The sequence below is a fragment of the Syngnathus floridae genome, chromosome 1 (assembly GCF_059516105.1).
Source record: "Syngnathus floridae isolate MCC-2025c chromosome 1, RoL_Sflo_1.0, whole genome shotgun sequence".
Lineage (NCBI taxonomy): Eukaryota > Metazoa > Chordata > Actinopteri > Syngnathiformes > Syngnathidae > Syngnathus > Syngnathus floridae.
In genome coordinates this window covers 14,932,920-14,947,826 of record NC_142413.1, presented here as the reverse complement: position 1 = coordinate 14,947,826, position 14,907 = coordinate 14,932,920, and the positions used below count along the sequence as shown (strand labels likewise).

The 14,907-nt window shown below is 42.6% G+C and overlaps 1 protein-coding gene across 1 annotated transcript in view; it reads left to right on the top strand.

Moving 5' to 3' along the window:
- Positions 1–3,230: 3,230 nt before the first annotated feature.
- The window catches only part of ppargc1b (peroxisome proliferator-activated receptor gamma, coactivator 1 beta), a 61,915-nt gene continuing 50,238 nt past the window's right edge, over positions 3,231–14,907 (top strand). The window contains exons 1-2 of the mRNA XM_088375092.1: positions 3,231–3,333; positions 9,123–9,323. Of these exons, the coding sequence (XP_088231218.1) occupies positions 9,243–9,323 (81 nt within the window). The 5' untranslated portion in view covers positions 3,231–3,333; positions 9,123–9,242. The remainder of the gene's footprint in view (positions 3,334–9,122; positions 9,324–14,907) is intronic.

Below are 14,907 nucleotides of genomic sequence, written 5' to 3'. Positions count from 1 at the left end.
ATAAAATCAAACCATAAAAACATACCAGAGATCGTGGTACTCAAGGTCATATTATAACATTTAGGGTTCAAGTTAGGCACCTTGAGCTGACAAACAACTGAACTGGTTATTGTTTTGGTCCAATTTTAAATCCATTTGCTTGTGTTGTTCTATTTGCTAGTTAGCACAAACCTAACCAGAGCTTGTGTCCTCGCTCACTTTGGCAGCATCCTGCAAGTGATCAAATTTCCTTTTTAACTGCTTGAACAGGTTAACAGTGAAGTAACAAAAGGACATTTGATCAATACACTTTCTAGCTGGAATTCGTATGTGTAAGTAAGCTGTGTGTGTGTGGGGGGGTCATGATTGGCTGGTAACCAGTTTGTGTGTTGTATTAACATAATGTATAACCCACATACACACATAGAAATACAAACAGGAATAAGGACTATAGAATGAAAATGATCCTCCCCGGGCACCAGCCTTCCCCACGCTCCAATGACTGAGAGATCCAACACAATTGTTTCCTCTGAGTACACACAAACACACACACGCAAGCATTGCGAGCAGAGGGGAGATATCCTCACATAACCTCTGCAAACTCATTCAAAATGCTGCATGATGACAGCTCATCTTACTTACTGCTCCAAAACGCAAACAGACAAAGCTGCACCTTAACACGCACCATCACACACACACACACACAAGCATGAGTGGGTGCACACACATGCTCACACTAACACACACGCACGGGCACACACACACACATACACGCACACACACACACACACACACACTGGTGAATTCCATTTGTATTTTTTAAATGTATTTATTTAATATTGTTGTATTCATTTAGCAGCATTTTTGTCTCGCTTAATAATTAAATGAAGACAGAAACTGCAACATTCACGGCTTCTCAATGAAAAAAAAGTTGTAAAATACGCACAGGTACATTTAATAGGCTAATTGTGCACTACATTAGAATATAGTACAAATTCACTCTCTTTACTTTACTTTAGTGTGAGTCTAAGCCCCAAGTCACTGATGTATCAGCACATAGGTATTATTGTAGACATATATTGTGTTCATAGATATAGTTAGTCAGCCTGTCTCTCTTGCTCTCTCTCGCTCTGTCTCAGACACGCGTATGTGCACTCACAAACTCAAGGACAAGATTTGGTGGCCCAAGGTCATGTGATTCGACATGAGCAACCAATATACTAGCAACCTCTGTGTTTTTCTGTGTGTGTGTGCGTTCATAAGATTGTGTGTCTAAAAAAAAAAGTTGATTCTTGTGTGTGTGGGTCTGTGGGTGTGTGTGTGGACATGCACCCCGACACGATGACATCCCGCTCATTTGTTTGGTTTTGTTTGTTCGCTGGTCAATGAATGAGCAGTGTGACCTCATTCATACCAGTCATTGATCAGCATCCCCTCTGAAAACTAACCCTCAACCTCATTTGCTGATATTACATCAATAACGTGCACGTGTTCAACTCACCAAAGACAAAACCGCAGTACCGTATTTTCCGCATCATAAGGCGCACTTAAAAGCCTTTACTTTTCTCAAAAACCAAAGCTGGGCCTTTAATAAGGTGTGCCTTTTGTGTGGACCGAATTCCCAAATCTGCAAATGCTCCTGTGTGGCTGCCGTAATGTGTAGACGTAATAACTACAAGGCACAATTGAGGCTTTCTGGAAAGCCGGGGTCATTGCCAAAGAGTAACGTCACAACCACAAGACAACGACGAGAGGGAACATGGCATGTTTAATGGCAAACTTGCCCAACTGTTTAATTTGGATACAGATAAGGACCTTTGACGAATTTGTGTATGAATATTGATTAACAGTAATGTGAGTACAGTACAGGTTAAATAGCGCCCTACATGTGGATTAAATACAGAATACCCCCCCGCAAGGCGGCTCGGTGGTGCACTGGGTAGCACGTCCGCCTCACAGTTAGGAGCGTGCGGGTTTGATTCCACCTCCGGCCCTCCCTGTATGGAGTTTGCATGCTCTGCCCGGGCCCGCGTGGGTTTTCTCCGGGCACTCCGGTTTCCTCCCACATCCCAAAAACATGCTTGGTAGGCCGATGGAGCACTCCAAATTGTCCCTAGGTGTGAGTGCGAGTGCGAATGGTTGTTTGTCTCTGTGTGCCCTGTGATTGGCTAGCAGCCGGTTCAGGGTGTCCCCCGCCTACTGCCCGTTGACGGCTGGGATAGGCTCCAGCACGCCCACGACCCCCGTGGGGACTACGCGGTTCAGAAAATGGATGGATGGATGGATACCCCCCAGCAATTGAGTCAGCGCCTTTTAATACAAAGCACCTTATGGTGTGGAAAATATGGTACTTTCACACTGGACAGTATCATTACAACCAAAAACTTAACTCAGAAAATGTTAAAATTTGGGGCGTTAAAATTTTGTTGGAAACCTTAATCCCTGTCTTGAAATCAGACTCAAAAGCCTAATAGAATCCCGAACTGACCGTGGCTTCAAATTTTACTATTTATTTATTTAATAAGACGAACAAAAAAAATAAATGAAAATGAATGAATATATTTTCATTTAACTGCTACTGTATGTGAGGCCCACACATTGCTCCATTTCTGATCTAAAAGCATGTTGGGTCACATCACTGTTGTGTCACATCAGCACGTTTCATCCTCTGCGGGCACCCGCACGACTGCCCCCCCCCTACCTCCCCTGGTGCCTTTTTTTTCTCACAGATGCTCAGGAAGCCTTGAGTTGCCCTCGACCTGACCTTCACATTTCATCAGCCAATGAGATGAGCTCTGGCAAGCTGCACGGCTTCACGTTTTCGCATACTTTATGATTATCTCAGCATTCTGCGCAGTGAAGCTGGCTAAAAAGGTTCCTCGCTGGTGTATTTTCTACCTCGAGTGATGCGTTCTTGGAGCCTCGTTCATGAAGCCATGCACTTTTATTTTTATTGTTCAGGTGCTACAGTAAGAGAACAGAATGCAACCTGCTATAAACTGGTGCTACCTGAGAGCGGCTAAGCGAGTTCCTTGTCACACAAATACCACTGCCAGATCAAATCCATTTAATGTTTTATAGTATTGCTAGGGTGCTTATATATCTTAGTCGCTTTTCCTCCATTTACCCATTTCAGAGCATTTTTGCTCATATCGCTTCTTTAAACAAGTAGCCCCACCCGATCCATGAAAACGACCGCATCTTCACTGTGTGATGTCACAAAGTGAGCGGCCCCACCCCCTTACCGCTCCTGCTGACTAAACACATGCCCAGTTTAAAGAGAAGCTGTCCCTGCAACTTGACTTCACATGCAGATTACAAAACATTTCCACATACCCTCCACAATTTGATCAGGTACGAATAATTGTTTTGTGCATTAAATAAGTTTTTTACAATGTAATTATGAAATGTCCTACTTTGTGCGCTGTCAATGAATGCACCTCGTCTCAATAGAGTCGCTGTTTTAGTGAACGTCTTACTTGCGGGTTAGTAAAATAGCCAACAAAATAACTCATATTTCATAAGTAATTAGATTATCGTTGTGATATATCAATTCATATCGTATATAATAAAGTATGTCCAGCTCCTTTAAATAAAAAAGATGATCATATTTCTCGTCAAGAATAAATACATTTGTGGCCTTTCTTACAGGATGATTAGGCTTTTATTAGCGCTTGTCAACATGCTAGAGAATGGGCATTCCCCGCATGCTTTGTTGCGGTTAGAACTACAACAGATCACAGCCGACTAGCTTTGCAGCCACTTTTTTTTCCCCCACTGGAGAGGGGGATGCCTCACAATACTCAGTAGCAGCTCTTCCAAGTAGGCTAAAGTTGAAGGTCATCCCCTTGAGCTGCAGATTGAAGCATCGAATCAGCAGGCAAAAGAGCCTTTTAGGCACACAGGATGCATGAAGCTGGCGACCGTGTGCGACCATGTAAGCGTCCAGGCATGTCATTAAATTGCCCCGTATCTCCAGCTGCAGCCCATCAAGCGCAGCCATCAATCACAGCACTGGTGATTCGCTAATACACCCGCCCAGTGCAGCATCAGGACCACCACGCCCAAGACCTTGAGAAGGAGCAACACGCTCTGCAATGTGTCAAGGCCAAACAGCACATGTTCATGCCTAATGCCTGAGCAAATACAGTCTAGAAATGGCAAACGTTTGCTTTTAAATGGGAAATTAGAACATTTTAACATAAATTTCAATAGTAACACAACCTGTTCAGGCAAAATTATAATAAACTGCGTTTTTAGCGGCAAAATATGTGTTCATGTCTTTTTGTTAGTAAATGTACTCTTAATAGCAAAATATTGCATTTCAATATTAAAGTACCATTGGATGCCCAATATAACCTGTTCCTGAGCCAATGTTTTGAGACCGTTCATGACATGTTCATGCCAATAAAGTAGCTTTTTGTTAACAAATAAAGGGTTTTGATGGCAAGATAAAACATAAATATGGCCGTGACCTGGTCGGCATATATGCACACAGGCATAAACAGAGGCACAAGCGGCCAATATTAAGTGATAGTGTTGCTATGGAGAGATGCCAAAAGTGGCATCGCCTACTTGGGTTTAATTGATCTGGGTTAGGGCAAAAAGATGTTTTAGCATTTCAAGAGTGTTTTCGTTGAAAAATAATGTAATTCCTTTGTAGACTGCCGAATGAATACCTTTGCTGATAACAAGTACTGTTTTCAGAGAAAACCATAATGGCTAATTTCAATGAAGCAATCTGTTGTCATGAGTGAGCAAATAAAGTGTTTTCAAATGGCAAAGCCTTCCTGGCCGAATGCCAAGGCGTGAAGCCTTTTTGTAAGCAAATAGTGACCAAATGTGGCATTTAAATGCACAACTAATCTGCCTTATCATGAATCACTCATTTTCAATGAAAACATCGTCTTTCAAGGTCAACTACAATTTGAGCAATCTCATAAATAGTACTTGGGGAGCCTAGTATAGCATTTATCTTTACAGTCTGTCTACTAGTAAACAAGTTAAGATGAAAAGCGATCCCGCAGGCTTGTTGCCTTAGAATAACGATTCAGTTTGTAGATTTACAACAGCGAGGACGGTGTGTTCTCAGAGCGCCCCCTTGGCAGCAATGCGGGCTGTCAGCTGCCACGCATAGCGACGAAGCTTAGTGACCGCTCGACCTCGCCATTGCCGTGGTGGCGGTGGGACGGCTGACAGCAAGGAGGTGAATGTGAAGGCCAGACATCCAAATGTCAGCGTTCCAAAACTCACTCGCTCTCCATTTACAACTGCCCGACTGGAAAGGAAATCGCATGGGATCAACCTCTCATGCCCTCATACTTGACTATTCTTGCTGCTGTTCACGTTCACATCTGTCCATGTGGCATTCTGGTCATAGAGAAAATTGTTGTACAATTGTCAATAAAATTGGTGATTATGGTAGTGATTTTCGCAATGCAATGTCGTTTATTATCCTATAAATACATGTGAGCCACGTAAATGTACTAAGGAAACAAGTATCATTTGGCTGGGTGATGATTTTTACCGTCATTAAATGACTACAAACACATGCAACTAAATGTGGGCATTCTCTGCTAGTTTGCGATACTGTATGTGCATATGTGTCATAAATGTCATATAAAGCAATCTAGTTCCATCTCAGAGCAGTGATGATTGTTTTGGGAGGATGCAGTCAATAAATAACCAGAAAAACATGACTCCAGATGATCAACTGCGTCGAGATGCATCATCACAACCTAGTGTTAAAGTAATATTAACATTTACTAAAATGTTAAGTGTTCAACACCCAATGGTGTTCATCATGATGATAAAATCAGGCCAGATACACCAATAACGGTAAACAAATCTTCCTCAGTTTGGAATTAATCTAGGTAAAATCCACAGTAATGACGTTTGTGGTCAAAACAAATGCCTATTGTCTTGAAGATGTCAATTTTCCTGCAAGTAGGGAATTCATTTTCAGTACCCACACATACAAACACTTTAGTGTGGTATTCGGTTCCATAGTTTTCCCCCCATAGTGGCAACACCAGACATCACCTGGTCTGGATGCTGTGCGTGAGCGTTGCCTTCAGTTTGACACTTTTGACAACTGGCTGGCCGGCCAAACCTTTCTTCATGGACAAGCCTTGATCTCCTGATGGCTGGTCAGATGTTGCGTGGTCTTGCGGAATCTTTGGGCCACCTTGAAAAATACATGGCAGCAAAACAAACAGAAGAATCTGGAGACAAACCAATCATTTTACATTCTCAAGTCCATAGGTGAGATGACGACGATGGTTATCAAGTCGCTTCGTTAACCCAGGCTCTCACCCTAAAGCTTGGGCTTTCCTTCGCTCCATCCTCTTATGATCCCTAATTGCACCCAGGTCCAGCAGAGTGTCCACAAATGGTGACGCCATTTCAGTTGAGATTTAGACGGGTTTAACAGTAAAAATGTGCTTTTATAGCCGATTAATCTGAAATACATAATATATCATAAATTACCAAAACAATCTAACCAGGTAAAAAAAGGGCCATCTTTGGAACACGGAAAATCCTGGCTTTAGACTCACCACAGCTCGTGACACTAAACTCGCTTCGTCGTATAACCTGTTGTGTTACATTCGAGACTACACAGGCTATAATATTACTAAAGGTTGTTATTGCAACACCGACATTCTGTTCTTAACATCGTCCCTGAACTTTTAACACTGGTATATTTGCATGACACAGTAGTAAAATGAGTAGGAATGCATGTTGTACATCGATGACGAGACTGCATCCTCGGACTGTTGTAGATGGGCCAAATATAAATGTGCAACATAAAAGTTGAGTATCTAATTGGATTGTTTTAAATGGACAGCAGTAAATGATGAGAAATGGAATGTGTTATACTGAACTTTTTTTTTCGTCCTATGTGCTAATCTGGTACCCGAGTGATGACTGTTTTAGCAGGACTTTTACTATTCACCTGTCACCAGATATGGCAGCTTTATTTGAAAGAGTTTCTGTGTGTGTGCGTGTGTGAAAATATAAAAGGTTAACACTTTGAGACAGGTGATAGCCACAGTGAACCATGTCATTTGAGGTCTGACCAGCATTACTGACCTTAGGACAAATGCGAAGTGCATGTGTGTGTCTGTCTCTGTATGCCTGTGTATTTGTTCCACCTGCATGTCCTGGCATGCTGTCTGTCTGAGAGAACATATCTATAAAACATGGGAACATTACGAAAATTGGAAATGAATAAAAAGACACTTGTCACATTCCAAAATGTACACACACATTTGCATGCACGCACACACACACACACACACGCACATGCACGACCTCTACCAAGACCCAACAAAAGTATATGGTGGATGATAAACTGAAGAATATGATTCATTACTCCAACTTTTTCTGTTGTGAAAGGTCACAATTATCACTGACAAGGAACAATTGCATGACAGTAATTGTAATAGTGTGAGAATACATGTGATGCTTCTGTTTGCTACTATTTATGCTTCCCCTATGTTCTGTTTCCCTATGCATGACCGCTGTACAGACTTCTTCATATGCGGTAACTTTCGAAATTATCAAAATATTCTTGAGCAATGTTTCCCCCAGAAAGGCTCATGCTCACTTGAGCAAGTCAAAGCCTGTTTGACATTGTTATTATTTTAAGTTTGTTAGTGGATAACACTGCAGAATATTGTAAGGGAGGAGGAGACTGTAAATTCATTATTATTAAAACAGTCCTTTCTCAGTGGTGGACAATGTTCTTCTCCGGTCCAGTAGGTGGTGACAACTACGGCATTTAAAGGTGATAAAAAGACAAACGTTATGTGGCAGCTTGTGACGAAATTCATCCAGACAATAGAAACACTGCTCCCAAACATTCCAAAGCGTTGGTTGAGGCATGTCGACTGAAAACTGGGATCAACAAATTGATGATTCACGTTTAGAGGAATGAGAAACAGGAAAGGAGTGGAACTAGCTAGATCCAGACAATAGGAAAAAGTCAAGTCAGTTCAAGTTTATTTATTTAGTCCTTAACCACAGAAGTAAAAGACAAATTTGAAATTTCTTGTATTGGGAGCACAACTCAGTAAAGATCCATGCATGGCTTTTACTAGCGACTCACTCCAACATCCACATATAGGAGAACATATGTGAGCCATGTGTCATACTGTCATACTGTAAATCTTTTTGGAAGACCCCTGCAGAAACTACACTCATAATTCCTTTTGAATCCCCTTCAAGGAGTGTAACCCCAAAATTTCTGCTTCAAACCAAAATGGCTGAGTTCCTGTTCACTTATAGCTATGGGTCCTTAAGATGTTTTTATGCATCCCATATTGACACTTTCGTCTACTGTTTATTGTTTATTTATTTGATATTATTTATTTATATGTAGACACTTTCATCTGCTTTTTATAGTTTGTGAAACATTTTTTATTTATATGTTGACACTTTTGTCTGCTGTTGTTTATTTGTTTATAATCTACTGCGGATGTATTCTCTCTTGTTTTGTTGATTTTGCCCGATGTTTATATCGTCTATCTGTGTATTTATGTATTTAATTGTTCATTCATACTATTACCCCCCAGGGATCAATAAAGTATCGATCGATCGATCGATACGACATAATATAATATATAATATAATAGATAATATAGGGTGGCTCAGTTGCGCAGTGGTTAGCACGTCCACCTCACAGTTCGGAGGGTGTGGTTTCGATTCCACCTCCAGCCATCCCTGTGTGGAGTTTGCATGTTCTCCCCGTGCCTGCGTGGGTTTTCTCCGGGCACTCCGGTTTCCTCCCACATCCCAAAAACATGCATGGTAGGCCGATTGAACACCCCAAATTGTCCCTCGGTGTGAGTATGAGAGCTGATGGTTGTTCGTCTCTGTGTGCCCTGCGATTGGCTGGCAACCGGTTCAGGGTGTCCCCCGATGACTGCTGGGATTGGCTTCCGTGGGGACAAGTGGTACAGGAAATGGATGGATGAATATATATATATAATAATTTAATAATAAAATAAATAATCCAGCAATTCGTATAATTATATAATGTTTCCCCCACTCTGATTATTTTCTTAGAGGATTGTTTTTATTTGGGTTGGTTTAATAGTTATTGTTACTGATCGAAGTGTGAAATGTGTGTTTGTGTGCAGGTGTGTCATTGAGCTTGATTGCAGTGTAAACAGAAGCGCCCCCTGCAGATCGCAAGTGTCACTGCAACCCTCCTTCTATGACTCTGCCGCCTGGCTTCGCGGCGCCTCATTCACTAGAAGATGGCGGACTGCGCTTCACTATTAGATGAGGAACTCTCGTCCTTCGTCTTCAATTACCTGACAGAGAATCCCGACAGCCAGGTAAGACCTCCGGTTGGTGCATGTGAGTCTTGGTTTGGCTCGTCCCCCGGCTTCCTTCTTCGTTTTGACTGGTCTCCATCACTACCACCGGTGCTTGGAGCGGCGAGAGGCCGGCTTGAGGGAGCCCTTTGCCGGCTTGTCAGCAGCAACTTGCATGCTCAGTGCTCCGCGGTGTCTTGACTTGCGGCGTTCACGTGGAGGATTTGACATCACCTTCGCTTCGGAGGATTCGTGGCAGACAAATGTGTGGTTTTACGCGGTGGAGGTTTGCGTGTGGGCGCTCAGCCCCCCCTTGCTGCAGCTGGGGGACTGCGGAGCCGCACTTTGGAAACTTTTTGACGCATTCTTCACGGGGAAGTTAGCTGTCAGTGTAACCCGGCTTGGACACGTGGTAGAACCGTCAGCGCGTGCAGCGAGCCCCGAGAGGGGGACCAAGATGATCTCCCCCCCCACTCCCCCCGGAAAGACTTTTTATCAGCATTTTGTTGTCACAACACACCTGCTTGTATATTTGATTGCACGATTTTGCTGTTGAATTAAGACCGCGCGTACTGGTGAGAAGCTGTTACGTGTGCTGGTTGGAAGCTGTTACGTGTGCTGGTGGGAAGCTGTTACGTTGACGGTTCTCTGCCCCTCGCAGACCGCTCGCTGCCCCACCAAGTTGGGTCAACTCTCACGGTGCTCCGTAGCTGGGGTAGCATTGTGGTTATGACGAGACATTATTTGACGTTTATAGTGGTATTAGTGAAAGCTGGCGCTGTTTGGGGGGGGGGGGTGATGTCCCCAAACGTGTGACTAGCTTTTCTTTTAAACCATGCTGTGTATATTAGATATGTGTGCGTACTGTTTTCCTGCCGTAGTAAAATCGCCGTTCAAGCGAATTGTCAAGGTGCGTTTGTGCACCTTGCGATCAAGCGCAACTTTTCCGAGATGAGAAGTGGTACACAAATCCAACGACGTATGGGATAATGTTGTGCGCCGATGTGTTTCGGAGGCCATCCCCTGCGGTTTCGATGTGACGCGTTGCGCCTAACATGCGATGGTGAGAAATACAGGCGAATGAAATCTAAAATGTGGTCATTTTGGTACGAAGCTCCGCCAACGTCTGTCGTATGACAAGACAGAGCGGCTTGGGATCAAGGCTCTAATCCCTCATCTTGCTCCTGGATGGATGCCGCGCTTCCAAAACACGCACAAGCATGCTTAGTTAGACCCCCCAGGCCCCTCCCCACCTTCATCTAATCCCTCTCCAAGATGCACCCCAAACCTATCCACCCACCTTCCCTGATATAGCCACTGCATCACTGCTGTGTGACATTGGTGACTGCATCATGTGTTCAAGCAGATTGGCACTTGAAGCAGGTTAAGTGTGTGTGTGTGTGTTTGTGTGTGCACGTGTTTGTGTGCACGCGCGTGTGTGTGTGTGCATGAAGCAGTCTATTTATAACTCACCATATTAACCTTTACATTCAACTGCATTGTGACATTGCACTATTCAGCATTTAATCTCGCTGCACACGTTAGTTCATGGTGTGACCTTGCTCCTAATATTCAGGCTTGCGACCACGTTGCAATGTTCCCGTGAGGAAAAACAAGCGCCACCAGTCCATGTGTCAACTTCCAAATGAGGTCGACGTGCATGTAACGTTGCAGCAGGCTTCATAAATTATGCTGAAATTGTGCCCGTGTGTATCAGAATTACAGGAATAACAACTGTCTGCTTTGAATCTTATCATTTGCGTTAATATTTACTTAGGGTTATTAAACGGTGCCCTCTCTCTCTCTCTGTCTCTCTGCCACTTCGTGACTACGTTGCTCACCCCCCCCACCCGTAATACTACTCCTCGTGATGTGTTACAGAACCGAGCTGCTGCAGTCATGTGAGTCGTAGTGGAGGAGGGAGGCAGGAAGGGAGGCGTTAACGTGACGTCGACGGTGGCGCACCTCCTCCTTTTCCCTTCAGCATGTGACTCTTCCTCTTCTCTCTCTGGGCTGGCTGGCTGGCTATCATTCCCCCTGTTGCACATTCACACGTTTTCTTTTTTCCCATTTTGAGCAACGTTTGTCGCAGCCAGTTTCAAAGGGGATGTATAATGTGGAAAAATGAGTAATGTTTGCCCATAAATAGCGTTGTCTCGATGACTGATTGCCCATCCATCATGTGTGAAATTAAGCAACCAAGTACAGTCCGTATAGGGACCCCCCACAAACAGTGAAAATAATATTAGAAAATATTATTTTGAATAAATCATTACACATTTTATTAGAAAAAAGATTATTACAACGTTACAGCCAAAATGTATTTAGCGTTATTATAATCAAAGATCCCAACACAATATATGCAAATGAAGTGCAGCGATTACTTTTGTGCACTTGGGGTCTGACATTCAGCACTATAATATCCGTGACTTTGAATGTGTGTGGCTTTGAATTTGCAGGGCCTGTCTTTGAGAGTCAGTAAATAAGTAATGATGGGCATTTCGTCCAGTCTCCTTCTGTCAACAGTGCCATTTTAAATAACCTGCAATCAATCAATCAATCAATCAATCAATCAATCAATCAATCAATCAATCAATCAATCAATCAATCAATCAATCAATCAATCAATCAATCAATCAATCAATCAATCAATCGAAACAAAAAAACAAGTGAGATCTCTATATAATTTAGAACAATCACAGGTCCATTTTATTTATAATGCACCAAGTGATCTAAAGACAAATTGAACAGACCATTACACATTGGCAGGTATTCATGATAACAGCCATCCTGCAACAAAGTCAGTCACAATTGATGCATGTTTGTGTGCTTTAATTCATGTGATGGCTCTTCTCATTCGTCATTCATGCCAACCTCCACCTTGCACTGTAGAAATTGAGTCACACAGAATTACCTCCGGTCCTTAAAAACATTTTAAAGCTTACATATCAAGTTTCTCAGAGAAATAAAGATGGCAGATTTGCAAAACCGTTTGGCCACACCCATTACCTTGTTTGGTAGACCTGCCATAACAGATGCGACGTAGTGGATAAAAATATGTAATAAAAAACTGAGAAAACTGAACTGAGTAAAAAATAGCCCCCAAACAGATCATAAAAGTATCTGCAGCATCTAGAGGGATAGATTACACTTTTCTACAATCTTGGAGACTCCAAGTACACAATAAAATGAATGTAATAGCAAAAAAAGTGGATTTTCCATGATACATACTTTGAATTCAAACTCGCAACAATTAAATGAGCATTAAGTGACTAGCCACGGATAACAAATAAGAAAAAAAACACAGGTTGGAATAATTGGAATAATAATTGGTTTAGCCGATGGCGACAAACAACTTGCGCTTTGTAGGATAACCAAACAAGCGCTATGCAAACAACATTTGCAAACTCTCAAACTACAAGTAGCAAACATTTGCAAACTCTCAAACCACAAGTAGCAAATGGAAAAGTTAATAAAGCTTAAAGTCATTTCACCGGAGCCCCCCTGTACTCCCATGCACTGTGAGTCAGCAACCTGTCTGTGTGTGTGTGTGTGTGTATCATGTGACCATCTCAAATGTCAGTACTTCTCTGAGCACATTTATCCTGATGCTGCAGGTGCAACCGTCATAATCATCATCATAATAACAGTGTACTATTGGCAGATTGCTCGTGTTTTTTTAGGGGTGTAGGTTAATAAAGTAAAATATTTTAAAAATCTATATGAAAAAAAAAAATAGAATTGCGATGGAAGCAAGACTGGGTCAGCCAGTGGTGTGTCAGCCAGAGGTGTTGACCGTGCTCGGGAAGGTCTGTGCTTCTTTGATGGCCTCCGTCACCACCCGAGCGGCATTCATCAATTCTGCAGAGCATAGATTGCTAACAAAATGTTGCCATCAATTATAACCCAGTTGCCCGGAAGGTATTTATCAGACTGGTAAAGTGGTATTGGTTTGTTAGTGTCGGAGCATGTTTGCGCTTTAGATTTAGGTCTTGGGGTTATTGCTAATATTCCCACTTTGAGTTGTATATTGAGATTATTTTCACGTTAGGGTTCAGTTTAGAGCAGTGGTTCTTAACCTTGTTAGAGGTATCGAACCCCACCATTTTCATATGCGCATTTACCGGACCCCTCGTTAGTGAAATTATTATTTGTTTTAAATTCAAGACATAGATGTTTTTTACGGGTGCACAAAATAAGTCGTGCATGAACATCACCTTGTTCAAAGAACAAAACAATGCATGAACTCACAACAAATTACATACTGGCGTATCAGATTTTACACAATAAATCAGATTTGTTCAGACCTCCTCAGTGGAGGCTCTGTCGAACCCTGAGACCGACTCACCGAACCCTTAGGGTTCGATCGAGTCCAGGTTAAGAACCACTGGTTTAGAGGGTCAATGTCATGATTAGAAGAACCTTCATCTGAGGTTCACTGAAGTCTCAAAATTGTCCGTAGGTGTGATTTTAAGTTTGTCTACATGTGTTCTGTGGTTGGTAGGCAACCAGTCCAGGTGTACCTTGCAGTCCAGAGTGTAATTTGTAGTTCAGGCTGTACCACGCCTCATGTTCAAAGTCAATCCGAGAGGATAAGTGTCATAGAAAATGGATGAATGGGCTGCTTGGTTAGAGAGTTCGGGTTAGCTGGCTAGGATTAGGGTTAGATAGCTTTGGGTTGGAGGGATGCCTTGGAGGATTAGCATTAGGGGGTTAGGGTTAGGAAGTTACATTTAGAGCGGAGTGTAAGTAGATAGTGGGCAGCCAGGACAGGGCTGTAAAATTGAACATTTCAAACCTACTTCTTCTGTCCTGATGCGTAAATGTCACTGTTTGGTTTAACAATGTCCCACTTTGATGCATTCTGCGTGATAGGCGGAGGGGGATTCATTTCGATTTTTGCTTCACTGATGTGCGAAAGAAGCTATTTCGCTGATGTGCGAAAGAAGCTATTGCAACGCACTTTCAGAGCGCTAACGTTCGACCTCCAGAATCCATTGGAGGTTGACATGGCATCCGACTCGGATGCACGCCCTCCCCAAAGGAGAGCATTGTGTTTGCGCTCAATAATTCATCAAGGAGCTTACTCAGCTTCTGTTTCGCATTTCATGATAAGGAAGTTGTGCTCGAAGTTTGGTAAAACCTGTCTGTCATGAGTAGAATCACACCAAAGTCAAGAAGCCATGCCTGAAAAGACAGACGGGGTTTCAGTTTGAAGCGGCGAATTTCAGGCTCAATTTTCGTAGTGATTGAAACAAACTTACAGCAACATACGTACATCATGGGAATAACTAGCCAGTAGGTACGCCATTTTGTTTTGAAGTGGTCATTTTAGGGTGATTTTGGCTGTTTCCAGATTTGTTCTTGAGTGTGAAACTTGGTAGGAATTTCTATCACACACACGAACATATTAGTGTAGTTTCTAATAGTTTTATTTAATGAGGAAACTACTGAAAATGACAACAAATGCTCGTCAGGTGAAGTATTGCATGACGACTCAGCCTCCTTGTGTGTGTGTGTATATCATAAATAAGTGCATGCTGACACTGCACACACCAGTCTGTACCTGCTCATGGCACCTGGTTGCCACAGCGACAAACATGCT